The sequence below is a fragment of the Camelus bactrianus genome, chromosome 18, assembly GCF_048773025.1.
Source record: "Camelus bactrianus isolate YW-2024 breed Bactrian camel chromosome 18, ASM4877302v1, whole genome shotgun sequence".
NCBI classification, from domain to species: domain Eukaryota; kingdom Metazoa; phylum Chordata; class Mammalia; order Artiodactyla; family Camelidae; genus Camelus; species Camelus bactrianus.
In genome coordinates this window covers 27,567,876-27,580,988 of record NC_133556.1, presented here as the reverse complement: position 1 = coordinate 27,580,988, position 13,113 = coordinate 27,567,876, and the positions used below count along the sequence as shown (strand labels likewise).

General features: G+C 54.6%; 1 protein-coding gene across 16 annotated transcripts in view; it reads left to right on the top strand.

Annotated features, from left to right (window-relative positions):
* The window catches only part of TSC2 (TSC complex subunit 2), a 36,944-nt gene that overhangs the window by 8,742 nt on the left and 15,089 nt on the right, over nt 1–13,113 (top strand). For all 16 annotated transcript variants that reach the window (XM_074346533.1, XM_074346539.1, XM_074346531.1 and 13 more), the window contains exons 11-22: nt 785–928; nt 1,848–1,985; nt 2,474–2,577; nt 2,999–3,080; nt 4,183–4,338; nt 4,811–4,927; nt 7,976–8,098; nt 8,840–8,946; nt 9,191–9,341; nt 10,637–10,759; nt 11,290–11,424; nt 12,865–13,054. In XM_074346533.1, the coding sequence (XP_074202634.1) occupies nt 785–928; nt 1,848–1,985; nt 2,474–2,577; nt 2,999–3,080; nt 4,183–4,338; nt 4,811–4,927; nt 7,976–8,098; nt 8,840–8,946; nt 9,191–9,341; nt 10,637–10,759; nt 11,290–11,424; nt 12,865–13,054 (1,570 nt within the window). The remainder of the gene's footprint in view (nt 1–784; nt 929–1,847; nt 1,986–2,473; nt 2,578–2,998; nt 3,081–4,182; nt 4,339–4,810; nt 4,928–7,975; nt 8,099–8,839; nt 8,947–9,190; nt 9,342–10,636; nt 10,760–11,289; nt 11,425–12,864; nt 13,055–13,113) is intronic.

Genomic DNA, 13,113 nt, shown 5'->3' with positions numbered 1-13,113 from the left:
TGCAGTGAGCTGGAGCCTGATGCCTCGGCTGGAAAAGGCCCATTAGTCCAGGGGTCTGCTTCAGGGGCTAAGGTGGCACATCCAGTCACTTGCTTTACAGGTAGAGATGAGATATATTGGGTTATTTGAAGGTTTTATCCCCAAGCGAGCATTATGTCTTATAAATTTCACGTTCTGCAAATTAGTATCAGAACTGCTTGAGATTCACCCCCTCCTCACTTACCCCCTTGCCCAGGATAGCGACACACTTACTTTTGTCAAGCGGTAACCTTGCTCTTGTTCTAGAATGAGGCCAGTGATAATAGCTTCTGTTTCCATGGTGCCTGGCTGAGTTGGGAGCACTTTCTTTGCATGTTTTTGCATAGTCATCATGGCACCCTGGTGAGCCAGAGCAGTCATACCATCCTCATCTTACCAGGTGAGCTGTGTCATGTCCAGACTCACATGCAGCATCCTGATCGGGTCCTTCCCGCTGCCCCCCACCTCCTGGGTGGTGGAGGGCATGCTCTCTGCGCATTCCTTGCGTCGGGGTAGCTTTCAGGTTCCACTTGACCAGTAAGCCAGCGGCCCAGGATTTGAAGTGAACAGTCTGGCTACCTCAGGCCCTTTGGAGCCAGTGTAGAAAGTGTGCTTCTGTGCTCCTAAGGTACTGCTTCTGTGGCCCATGAGACATTTGTGGGAGTGAGGCATCTGATGCTAGGTTCTGGGGGTGAAGTGATGGGGCTTCCTATGTACGAGGGAGAAGTGGCTGACTGCTGCGGGCCCCGGGGGCTCCACTTTCCAGGCCATGACCTGTCCAAATGAGGTGGTGTCCTATGAGATCGTACTCTCCATAACCAGACTCATCAAGAAGTACAGGAGGGAGCTGCAGGCTGTGACGTGGGACATTCTGCTGAGTATTATCGAACGCCTGCTTCAGCAGCTCCAGGTGAGGTGGGCCAGAAGGCTGTGGGCAAAGGGAGGACCAAGACCACAGATTGGGAGGCCAGAGGGCCCCAGGGAAGGACCTGTAGGGGCAGCTCTTTGCCCTTATGGGACCTCCCTCAGAGCCTAGGCCGTGTTCTCTGATGGATCTCAGTAGTGTCAACCAGCCATCCATGGAGGATGGCAATTTCTTCCACACCTGCTCCATCAGTTGGAGCAGGAGTAGGTAGTAGATGATCAAGGAGGGCTGGGGGTGGGTGTTGGTCAGGATCAACAGAGTGACACATCAAGTCACTTCCACGGCCTGCAAGTGACCCTGAAGGCAGTTTCCAAAGTGTGTAGAATGCTGTCTGTGGCTTTGGTGTCACTTTGGATAAAGCCACTGGCCGTAGCAGGAAGGACAAGAGGCAGAGGCAGGGGCTGTAGAAGAGATGAGGCTGAGTTTAGCACAGGCTCAGGGCTGGGCCTCCTGGGAAACTGGGATGGGTGGTGCGCAGGCCAGGCCCGTAGTGAGAAGGACTGGAACTCAGCGGGGCCTGGACTCTCATCCCTCAAGGGCAGCTGCTGGGCTAGACTGTTGTTACTGACCGGCTGATCAGGCAGTGCTTCATCTTGGGGTGGTGGGCTGGGAGGCCACGGCCCTGGGCCCTCCATGAGATGCTTTGAGTCTGGGGGAGGTATGAATGTTCTTGTAACGGAGGCCTGCTGCAAGGGTATAGCCAGGACTCCTTGGGACCCACCATTCTCCAGTGGGCAGGAGCAGCCTGGCTCGCACATCCCAGCACAGTGGGAGTGATGCCCCCTGCCCAGCAGGAGGGCCTGAGGGGGCGTCTAGATACAGCCCATCTGAGCTGAGGACTCTGATGCCAAGTCCTTGAGAGGAGCCAAAACCCCTGCCGTGTAACTGCACCTTGGTGTTGCAGAGCCTGGATAGCCCGGAACTCAGAGCCATTGTCCATGACCTGCTGACCACGGTGGAAGAGCTGTGTGATCAAAACGAGTTCCACGGCTCACAGGAGAGATATTTTGAGCTCGTTGAGAGATGTGCGGACCAGAGGCCCGTAAGACCACCTCTCTCTCCCACATGGTGGGGCCTTTGGTGCTTGGGCAGGAGGGTGGTTTAGGTCAGGCTGCTGGGGAAGGGTCAGGTCTGGGAGGCCTGGCTCTGTGAATTTGGGGCTAAATTTTCATTGAGTTTGAAGTAAAGGCCAGGAAGGCTTCTGCTCCCCACTGGATTTGTGTTCCAGTGGGGAGGTCTGCCGGGGTGTCAACAAGCTGACGTGTGGGTCTGCGACAGCACAGCCCAGCCATCCATTTCCTCCCACCTGCCTGGGGGGAGGTGTGGGTCAGCTCCGTGCTCAGCACATCTCACCGAGCCGCAGGCTGTCCTGATACCAGAGCCACTCAGTCCGATGCAAGGCTTCTACATGGGTTTTTTAATGAACCTTCCCCACTACCAGCAGAGCCTTTGTTGTATGGCTCCCCACCTGGGCAAACTTCTGGAAGGGTAAAGCAGCTGATTAACCCCGGGTCTTTCTTCTCTTGACAGGAGTCCTCCCTCTTAAACTTAATAACCTACAGGGCTCAGTCAATCCATCCAGCCAAAGACGGCTGGATTCACAACCTGCAGTTGTTGATGGAGAGATTCTTCAGGTAGGGAGGTCTTCCTGATCCTGTGTCTGCCCTCTGGGCCCAGGACACTGAGAGTTAGTGCTTTCCCCTCTGATTCTTGAAAGTAGGGTTCTCACTGAGTAGGAAAAGTTTTGTTTTCCGGTAGGACAGAGTCCTCTGAGGACTCTGCACTTACTGCTTCCTGTGGAGTGGTTGTCTAGAAAGATGCTGTCTCTGAGGCCAAGTTCTCTGCCAGTTCTTGGTCTGGATGTTGCTAAGCTGGGCTCCACTCCAGAAGAATCCAGAGTCAGTCTTGCTTGCCACCAAGGTGGCTGGGTCTGGGGGCTGGGTCCCAAGGGGAGCCCTTGGGGCTCAGGCTGCCAGGTGAGCCAGGGCCTGGCAGAGGGTGAGGCTGGCAGTTGGTGCTCCCGCCTGGCCCCAGCAGGTGTGCCCCTGCCCCCAGGAACGAATCCCGCAGCGCTGTGCGTATCAAGGTGCTGGACGTCCTGTCCTTCGTGCTGCTCATCAACAGGCAGTTCTATGAGGTACGTGTCCCTGGGCCCTGGGGCAGTGGGTGCAGGGCCATGCTTGCCTCAGAGGCAGCCAGTAGCCCTTGCTGGGTTGGCCTGGAACTTGGGGTCTGATGGCACCCCTCTGTGGCAGGCTTTTTCAGCAGGCTTCATTTCCTTCTTTCATTCACCCACCCACCCACCCACCTACCTGTCCAGCCCTTGGTTCCCTCTCCCAGGCCTGTGGTCTCTGTCCTTAGGAAAATAGTCTTGCGTGGGAATGTTTTCTTTTTCTTTTTTTCTTTTTTTTTTGTAAACACGCTCATCTTCTGGACCCTGGCCTGATCACCAGCTGCCAGGGTAGTGCCAGGCCCTGCCTGTCTCTCTCTACTGCCAGTTTCTTCATCTCCAGTCCATCCTTCTCTAAGTTTCTGGCCAGAGCCTGTCCATCTTTCAGAAATGGTGGCGTGCCCCTGCCCACTGTGCTGTCTCCTCCAAGAGATGTGCTTCAGGCCCGTGTCTCTCCCCTTGCTCTCCAGCCCACTTCTTCACGGTGGCCTCACTGGAATTCCTGGTGTTCCAGTCCTACCTTCCCCCTCCTGCCTTGTCAGCCTTCCCTTTTCCCTGAATCTCTCTCCTTTGGAATTCACCCTCCTTCAGAGACCAGCTCAGTGTTGCCTCTTTCAGGAAGCCCTTCTGGGTTCTTGGGTCCCTCATGACAGGGTCGCTCTCATGCTGCTTTCTGTTCTTGTGGTGCTTTGTATCTGTCTTTGTGAAAGTGGTTGTTCTGTCACAGTGGATTCCGTGATGTCGGGGACAGGGTCTCCCTACCCCCAGTGTGCATCCACATAGAGCCCTCCACATAGGATCCTTCTTATTGTGACAGTGAATGACAAAGCACAAGCGGGGACATTCACAGCTGTGTCACGTCTGGGCCCGGGTGCCTGGGCTGGGCCGCCGCATAACTGTCATCGTTCTCTTGGGCCGAGGGGCCGTGCAGAGCACCCTTGAAGGGGCCCAAGGCCCTCAGGCACTGACACAGCCCTGCCTGGGTTGTCCCAGGTCTTGGATGACATGTTAGTTGCATTTCAGCCTTTGTCGCCCATGGCTCACCTCACTCCACTTGTCCTCGGTGCAGGAGGAGCTGATCAACTCAGTGGTCATCTCACAGCTCTCCCACATCCCAGAGGATAAAGATCACCAAGTCCGAAAGCTGGCTACGCAGTTGCTGGTGGACCTGGCTGAAGGCTGCCACACCCACCACTTTAATAGCCTGCTGGACATCATCGAGAAGGTGAGACCTGCTCGAGCCTGGGGCTTGGGGTGCCTGTGCAGTCAGTGGGCCCTCTCTTGGTGGCAGAGCTCAGCGGGCAGCAACATTCTTTGGACCCACTGCCTCTGTTCTCTGCAGAGTGACAGCCTGGGTCTCTCAGAGACAGGGCTTCCCTCCCAGCAGAGGTGGGTGGTGTTGGGGTGATGTGAATCTGGCCTGGCAGGCTGCTGCTGGACTTGTGTCCTGCTGCCCGGAGGCCCTGGAACATGGCTGTGCTGCTGCCAGGGGAGACTGGCTTGGGTGGGGCTTGGCTGGTTGTCCTGCAAAGCTGGCATCTTTTTCTTTGAATTTCAAAGTACATAGCAGTTTCTGGATCATGCCTTGGATGGGTTGAGTGGATCTTTCCTTTTGAGAAATAAAGGAGAAAGTACTCACTGGTGGAAAGTATTGAATCTGATGGCTGCTGGGGACTTAGAGACCTTTCCCCCTGCAGGTGATTTCTCGCCCCCTCTCGCCACCCCATGAGTTGGAGGAGAGGGACATGGAGGCCTATTCGGCCTCCTTGGAGGATGTGAAGACTGCGGTCTTGGGACTCCTGGTCATCCTTCAGGTGGGCCTCTGCTCTCTGGGAGGGGGTGATGACCAGCTGTATCTTGGTGGAGGGCTGTTTTTTAGGGACACATCTCCAGGGAGACCTGGATACTCCCTGGAGTTGCAGAGGGCATTTGCATGTGGAGGGACCAGGTCAGAGCCCTCAGGGAAGGGCGGACGAGGCCCAGCCAGAGCTGGTCCGTGCCGAAATGGTCCTGTGTCAGTGCCAGAACCACCCCCTTGGTTCTAACCACATCCGCAGTGTGTGGTCTTTTTTTCCTTTGATGAGGGGTGGTAATTAGGTTATTTATTTATTTATGTATTTATTTAACAGAGGGACTGGGGATTGAACTCAGGACCTTGTGCATGCTAAGCAGGCACTCTACCACTGAGCTATACCCTCCCCCACCGTTTGGTCTTTTTTGATAGCTTTATTAAGATGTAACTCTTACACCATACAGTCTATCTGTGTAAAGCATATGATTCAGCACATTTCAGTATATTCACTGAGTTGTGCAGTTGTCACTACAGATGATTTTAGAACATCTTCATCACCCCAGAGAAACTCCGTACCTATCAGCCCTCACTCCTCCTTCTCCCTTCATCACCCCCGGCCCTTGGCAATCACTCATCTGCTTTCTGTCTGTGAATTTGCTTGTTCTGGGCACTTCATAGAAGCAGAATCTTGCAATATGTGCCCTCTTGTGTCTGGCATCTTTTATTGAGGATAATGTCTTCAAGGATCATCCAGGATGTAATGTGTATTAATGCTCCATGCCTTTCTATGGCTGAGTGATGTTTTATTACATGGACAGACCATATTTTGCTTATCCATTCATCAGTTGATGGACACCTGGGTCATTTGCACTTTTTGGCTGTTGTGAATCACACTACAGTGAACATTGATATACAAGTTTCTGTCTGTACAGAACATATCTTTTCATTTCTCTTGGGTGCACACTGAGGAGTAGAATTGCTGGGACAGATGATAACTCTGTTTAATCGTTTGAGGAACCGTTGGACTGTTTTCTACAGAACCTGCTCCGTTTGACATTCCATGGGGGTTCCAGTTTCTCCATCTTCACCAACACCTTATTTTCTGTCTTTTTTTTTTTTTTTTTTTTTTTTTTTTTTGATTATAGCCATCCTAACAGGCATGATCTGAAATCTCATTGTGGTTTTGATTTGCATTTTCCTTATGACTAATGACAACGAGTATCTTCTCATGTGCTGATTGGTCACTTGTGTATCTTCTGTTGTATCTTCTGAATGTCTGTTCAGATCCTTTGCCCATTTTTAAATTGTGTCATTTGTCTTTGTATTGAGTTGTAAGGGTTCTTCATATATTTTGGGTGCTAGTCCTTTGTCAGATGATTTGCATGTGTTCTCTGTCCCAGTCAGTCTCAAAGCGTCGTGCTCGGTCTCCTGGGTGGTGGTTGTCCTCACTCCCAGGCACCGTCTGGCTCCTGGGTTGCTGGTCTGTGGCCTCATTGCTTCACATCCCCAGGCATCCTCTGCCTCAGCAGGGCAGTGATCAGCCTCTTCTGCTGGCCACCACGGCTCGATCTCTGACATTCAAAGAATCACAGTGTTGCTTAAGTTTACTTGGCAGTATCAGTATTGTGTAATGTGTAATATTTGAACGAGCTGGTTCATAAACTTCTAGTTTGTAAAATGTTGGGTGGTAGAACAGTTTCCTGTAATACGTATGTGTGGTGGGTTTTTATTTTCTGGTGTGGAGGTTTAAAGCGTGTTTTGAGGAGAGGTGGGAGAGCACATGCTTAGCATGCATGAAATCCTGGGTTTAATCCCCAGTACCTCCATTAAAGAAACAACAACAGAAATATGTTTGATAAAAACTGGACAGTACCTTGGTATCTTGTCCCTAGGAGCCCTGTGCTCCGTATTGCCCTCACTTGAGGGGTTGTGGTGGGCCCTGTGGCCTGGACAAACCCAGAACCCTACTATGGAGAAGGAAAAATAGATGGTCTGTTGTCCTTACTTGGAAATCCAGCCCTGGAGACCCGGGGCCACAGAACCGAGCTATTTCCTACTTCTACTTTCTCTTTTTTTGTAATTAGAAAGTAATACATGCATCCAGTTAAAACACACAAACAGCATGAACATAGCAAAACATTAGATTCCCTCCCTCCTTTCCAGCAAAATGGGTAGGTAGAGTAGCAGTTGTGCGAGTCCTGGGGTGTCTTTACTGAAACACCTGTGTGTTGTGTCCAGCTCCCTCCCCTCTACATTATTTTTTATTTTTTGGTGGAAGGCAGGGATGATGCTTTTATTATTATTTTTTTATTGAAGTATAGTTGATTTAGGGATAATGGTTTCATATTGTTCTTCGAACCAAGGAGGGACAGCTTTGTTAATCATTTCTTTTCTTTAAAAAGAGTAACAGTGATATGTTTTTTAAGCACCCACCACTCTCCTCCAAGCTTGAGAGTACCACGAAGGGGGTCCCTTGGCTGTGGCTGGGTCCCTCGGGTCCCTTCTGCCTCAGGTACCATCCTGCAACCCCGCCCCCAAAAGCCAAGATTGCTGGCAGCTCTGAGGGCTCTCACCCCTGTCTTCCCTTGGCCTCGCCTGAGGTAGGCTGGGAGGGGGCTCGCAGTGCGGATGACAGGCCCAGCAGCCAGGGACGTCCCTCATGGAGCACACCTTGTGCCTTGCTCTGCCCCCAATTTGTCCCACTCTGCCCTGTGGCCTTGAGAAGGTCTCTTTCAGTGTGCATGGATCGCGTCTCCCATGTTGCTGCACGGTGCACCATCGGGCGGAGTCCTTGGTTTATTAACCGATTCCCTGTTGGTGACGTGGGCACGTGGTTGTTTCTGACCTTTTGTCATTCCCAAGGGTGGATACGGGTGGGTGTACCGTGGGCTGAAGCCCTGGAGTGGAGTCGAGGGCTTGAGGGGTTTGTACACTGTAAGGAATGTGGGTGCTGCCTGGTTACCTCCAAAGAGCTTATCCTGGCTCCTCTCCCTCTGAGCGCCAGGGTGCCAACTCCCTGGCTGCATTTCGGTCTCCTGTCCTCCTGGTGACCAGCAGGCTCTCTCTGCAGACCAAGCTGTATGCCCTGCCTGCCAGCCACGCCACACGTGTGTATGAGATGCTCGTCAACCACATCCAGCTCCACTACAAGCACAGCTACACGCTGCCCATTGCCAGCAGCATCCGGCTGCAGGTATGACGGGACCGGGCAGGTGGTCAGTGGCGTGGCTGCCCCTCAGGGTTGGCCGGGGGTGTGTTCCCTGGTGGCACCCAGCAGCTGCCTCAATCTTAGTGAATATAGTGACTGCAGGCTAGAGGTGGCAGGTGGCCCCAGGAGGGGTCTTCACACTGTTCCCTCCTGAGCACCAGCTGTGGCTGCATCCTCTCCGGGACCTGCTGCCTTTGTCTGTGGTCCGCATGCCTCTCAGTCACATGCCAGTCTGGGATGGGGGCAGAGAAAAGGGATTGCTCTGACTTCTAGGGGGCACGTGGCTCCTTCTCCTGGTGCTGCTGTTTGTGGTGACCAGCAGAGGGGCTGGGCAAGGCGGGGCCAACTGATTTGAGCTTCCACTGTGGGTGCTGGCACCAGGTGGAGCAGAGGTCACTGGGAGAGAAGCCTTGGTTCCTTGCAGATCATCTGTCCAATGGGACAGTCTTCTGTCCTTTGGGGAGCCCAGTTCAATGACCCGTCGTTAGTCGGGGAAGTGATGGTGTCCTGAGCAGAGCTCTGCTCTCCATACTTGGGGCCGTGTGGTGCTGCGGGTCATCCATTCCCTCTGCCCTGTGCCTAACCACCTGGTCCCACTGTCTGTGCAGTGAAGCTGGGGTGTGTTTGCTGTTAGCTCGGGCAGCCTTTTCTGAGGGCCACGTAGGTCTGCATGGACGGGCCCGGTGTTGTTCTGGTCTGTTAGAAGGCACCTTCTACTCTCTGCAGGCCTTTGACTTTCTGCTGCTGCTGCGGGCCGACTCGCTGCACCGCCTCGGCCTGCCCAACAAGGACGGGGTTGTGAGGTTCAGCCCCTACTGTGTCTGTGACTACATGTACGTGTGGGGCCGCTCCTGTCCTCACTGCCACCGTCAGCCCTGTTCCTGGGTTCCAGGCATTAGGTTCTTGGGGCGGGTGGGAGGGGCTGGCTGCTCTCCACCTTGGGATGGTCCTGTGTCTGAGGGAAGGTCCTAGAGGGATTTCTGTGGCAGCCCGGGGTTGCGTCTTGGGGCCTGGGTCTGTTCTTAACCTGGTGGAGTGGGGCTTCAGCCTTGGTGCTTTTCCTACTTGCTCCCACAGGGAGCCGGAGAGAGGCTCTGAGAAGAAGCCCAGTGGCCCCCTGTCGCCTCCCACCGGGCCGCCTGCCCCAGCGCCCGCAGGCCCTGCCGTGCGGCTCGGCTCTCTGCCCTACTCCCTGCTCTTCCGTGTCCTGCTGCAGTGTTTGAAGCAGGTGAGATGGCCAGCCCCTCCAGCTGCCTTAGGTCGGACTAAGCAGTGATTGGTGCTGCCCAGCGGGCACAGTTCCTTACCCTGCGTTAGGGACCTTGGGCGGTTCACTGCTTGTTTCCAGGCTGTCTGTTTGCCCCAAGGTTCCACAGCGGTTCTATAACTGCGCAGTGAGCACCTGTGTGAGGTGCATCGCTTGAACTAGGTGTGGAGCCAAGGACATTCCTGCCTCTGGGAGATGGTTTTGGTACAAGAGTGAGGTGTATAGGCAAATAACTGGAATTGTAGGACAGGGCGTGCCTCAGGAGGGGGCACTGGCAGGATGTGAGGTTGCCATCACATTCAGTTGGGGGCATGAGTCAGGGCAGGTGAGGTCAGTCTTGAAAGGCAGGGAAGATTCCAGTGGCAGGAGTAAGCAAACACAGAAAGTAGGGTAGGTAAGCTCCATATGGCGGGAGATGTAGCTGGGGCTGAGGCACGGAGGCGGAAGAGCTTAGGCCTGTTCCCTGATGGGGCAGCAAGAGAGAAGGGCTGTTTAATGTTGTGCTGCAATTGGAGCTGGGCAGGCTGGAATGGGCCAGGGGAGCTCCCTGGGGCCATGGGTGGGGAAGGAGGGCTGGACAGAGAGGCTGGGCCAGGTTTCCTGGGGACTAAAGGGGACCGTCTCATGGGGGAGATTTCCTGTGAGTCTCAAGTCCTCCATGTCGCAGGTGGGATCTGGGGAAAGGATTTCAGGACTTTTGGCCATTGGTGTAGTTTATGGGCTGTCGTTGCCTAGTGGAGTTTGGGAGGGCTCACCAGGGAGGGTCTGGTTGGGGCCACGACCCTGTCCGCGTTACTATGGCCCTGTGTTGACTTTGGTCCTGTGGCAGGTATCTGGGCTCGTGGATTATTGAGGAATACTGCTTTTTCCTTTAAGCTAGTATAATAGCTCCTTTCTTGATCCATCTTCATTGTTCTTTGGGCAGGCATCAGTCAGGGCCCTTGGGTCATCACTGGGCAGATAGGGAGGGTGGAGCTAGGTGTGCAGAAGTTCCAGGTCCTACTAAGAGGAGAAAGGTGGTGTCGGCTCTGCTCTGGGCCTCCTGCTCAGCCTGGCGTTTGGAGAGCAGCGACCGCCATCCAGGACTGACTATTGTGAGCAGCGTCTCCTCCTGTGAGTTGCAAGTTCTCGTGAGGAAAGCAGGAGGGGGTCAGGGGGCCTTGCTGCTATCTGGACAGAGCTTCAAAGTCTGAAATTCCGTCTTCCCTCTTCAGGGTCCAGACCCCTGGCCCCCCTGACTGAGCCTCTTCCTGCAGGAGGCCGACTGGAAAGTGCTGAAGCTCGTGCTCAGCAAGCTGCCCGAGTCGCTGCGCTACAAGGTCCTCATCTTCACCTCTCCCTGCAGCGTCGACCAGCTGTCCGCCGCCCTCTGCTCCATGGTAACGCCTTCTGCTCCTGGCCCACTCAAGGTCACAGCAAGAAGAGGGGCCTAGATTCAGACCCCTTCCTGCATTGGTCACGGGTCCACGGGCCTATGTGATGGGCAGGACTGTAGCATAGTTCCTCGGCTCCAAAAGACAGTGAGGCCCGGGAGACAAACTGTTTTATCAGACTCTGTCCCCATCTGGAGTGAAGGCAGTTCCTCCAGGACCCCTGTCATCCCATCCCGGCTCCCAAGGTAGGAGACCAGAGGTCCTCAGTGAAGAGCTTGAGTTCACCGTACTGAGTGTGATGTCTTGACTCGTCCCCCTGCTCGTCCTCCTTTGGGCTTCCCGGACGAGCAAGTCACATCTTCTGTCTCTCCCCAGCCATCAAGGAGATTGATCTGAAAAGGCAGACCACTGACCCCTCCTCCCGCTGGGCCTATGTTCCCAAGGGCCTCCCTGCACCCTGCCACCCTCCCCTGCCGGCTACCCAGATGATTGACCTGCTTTCGGGCCGGGCTTCACATCTGGGACTTGGTTGTTAGCTTTCAGGTCCCAAGACACTTGAACGGCTCCGAGGCACCCCAGAAGGGTTCTCTAGGACTGACTTGCATCTCGCTGTGGTTCCCGTGCTGACGGCGTTAATCTCTTACCATCACTACTTGGACAAAACCAGACAGGTACTAGATGGGAGAGGGCAGTTGGGCTTTCAGAGCCTGGTCCCCAGGATGCCCCAGGATATTTGCTTCAGCCAAATGGGCCCAACATTCTCCAATAACCTGGGTGGCTGTTAGGGCGAGGGCGGCTGGTTTTGCTTCCCTGTGTGGCCGCTGCACCCCTGCCTTCTGGCCCAGCCTGGGACCATAGGCATTTGAACTCACTGGTGCTCCTGAGTTCTCTTTTGAAGGGTGTGGGCTTAATAGAGCACTTGAATGTCCCCTCCTCCACAAACATGCAGCATTGTTTTCTTTGTGAGGAGCATTGCCCGGCTTGTCCTTGCTACAGCTGTAGGATAGGTACTATGCCACTTGGCAGAGCTGGGCCTGTTTTGAGAGGCAGGGTGGCTGGGCCGAGGACCCCCAACTTCCATCTACCTCCACATCCATCATCAGGTGCAAAATGCATGCCCAGTAACGCTTGTTTCCTTTATTCTGTACTGCTGGGTGTGAGGCCTGCAGTGAGCCATCACCATTAGTCTCTTGTTCAAATTTCCGGCACTTTTTTTTGTCATTCCGCCTTCATTGATGCGGGAACAGAAGTCTTAGGGAGGTCAGGTAGCTCACTCAAGGCCGCAGCAAGGAGAGGGGCCTAGATTCAGACTCAGGCCTGCCCAGCCCCTGAGTCTGTGCTCCTGATCATAGCACTGCCAGGAACTCATGCTCGACAGCCCCTCCCTGTCCACCTAACTCCCCACCCCAACTCCTGGGGTGAGTGTGAGCTCCAGTTCCTCCTGTGTGGCCTGGCCTCGTTCTCACTGGCTGTGCTCTATGTGGGTAGCTGGCCATACTGGGCTGAAGGTTCCCCAAGAACCCTCGAGGCCCAAAGTATTTCTGAGGGGTGGGACTGGCTGCAGAAAGTCAGAATCGTCCGAGGGACTGTAAGCTACTGGGTGGTTTGCCCTGAGGCTGTGGCCCGAGCTGGCACATGTCTCCTGCTGTGCTGTCTTCATGGAGGACTCTGCCCAGCATTGCTGTGGACCTGGTGGCTTTGCCATGTCAGCCAGAGCCTCCGCTTGCAATAAGGCCAGTCATTTGGGGATCCCAGAACCAAGAGGATGATGGACCCAGCATGTCCTGGCTCCAGGGTGGCTGGGCAGCTGGGACCCTCCCTGTGTTGGCCTTTGGGGAGGTGTCAGGCAGCACCTGATGGGAGCAGCCCTGCTGCCCAGTCAGTTCAGGTGGGGTCAGCTGCTGGTGGTGGTGCTGCTTCGGCACTCAGGGACCTGGTATAAGGCACCTAGCTTTCTGAAATCTGGGCCGCCTCCTCTGTAGAACATTCTAGAGTGGGGTTAGGGGAGACAAAGCCCTGGCTCACCAGAATGGCTCTCCATGGGCAGGGGCAAGGGCACAGAGGGCTGGCCTGTGGTGGGCCTGATCCAAGGCATATGTGCTGTACCACAGCGGGAGATGGTGTACTGCCTGGAGCAAGGCCTCATCTACCGCTGCGCCAGCCAGTGTGTGGTGGCCCTGGCCATCTGCAGCGTGGAAATGCCGGACATCATCATCAAGGCGCTGCCTGTCTTGGTTGTGAAGCTCACACACATCTCAGCCACGGCCAGCATGGCCATCCCACTCCTCGAGTTCCTGTCGAGTAAGAAGACTTCAGATGTGTGTATCTGTGTGGGCATGTGTGTGTATGTATGTATGTGT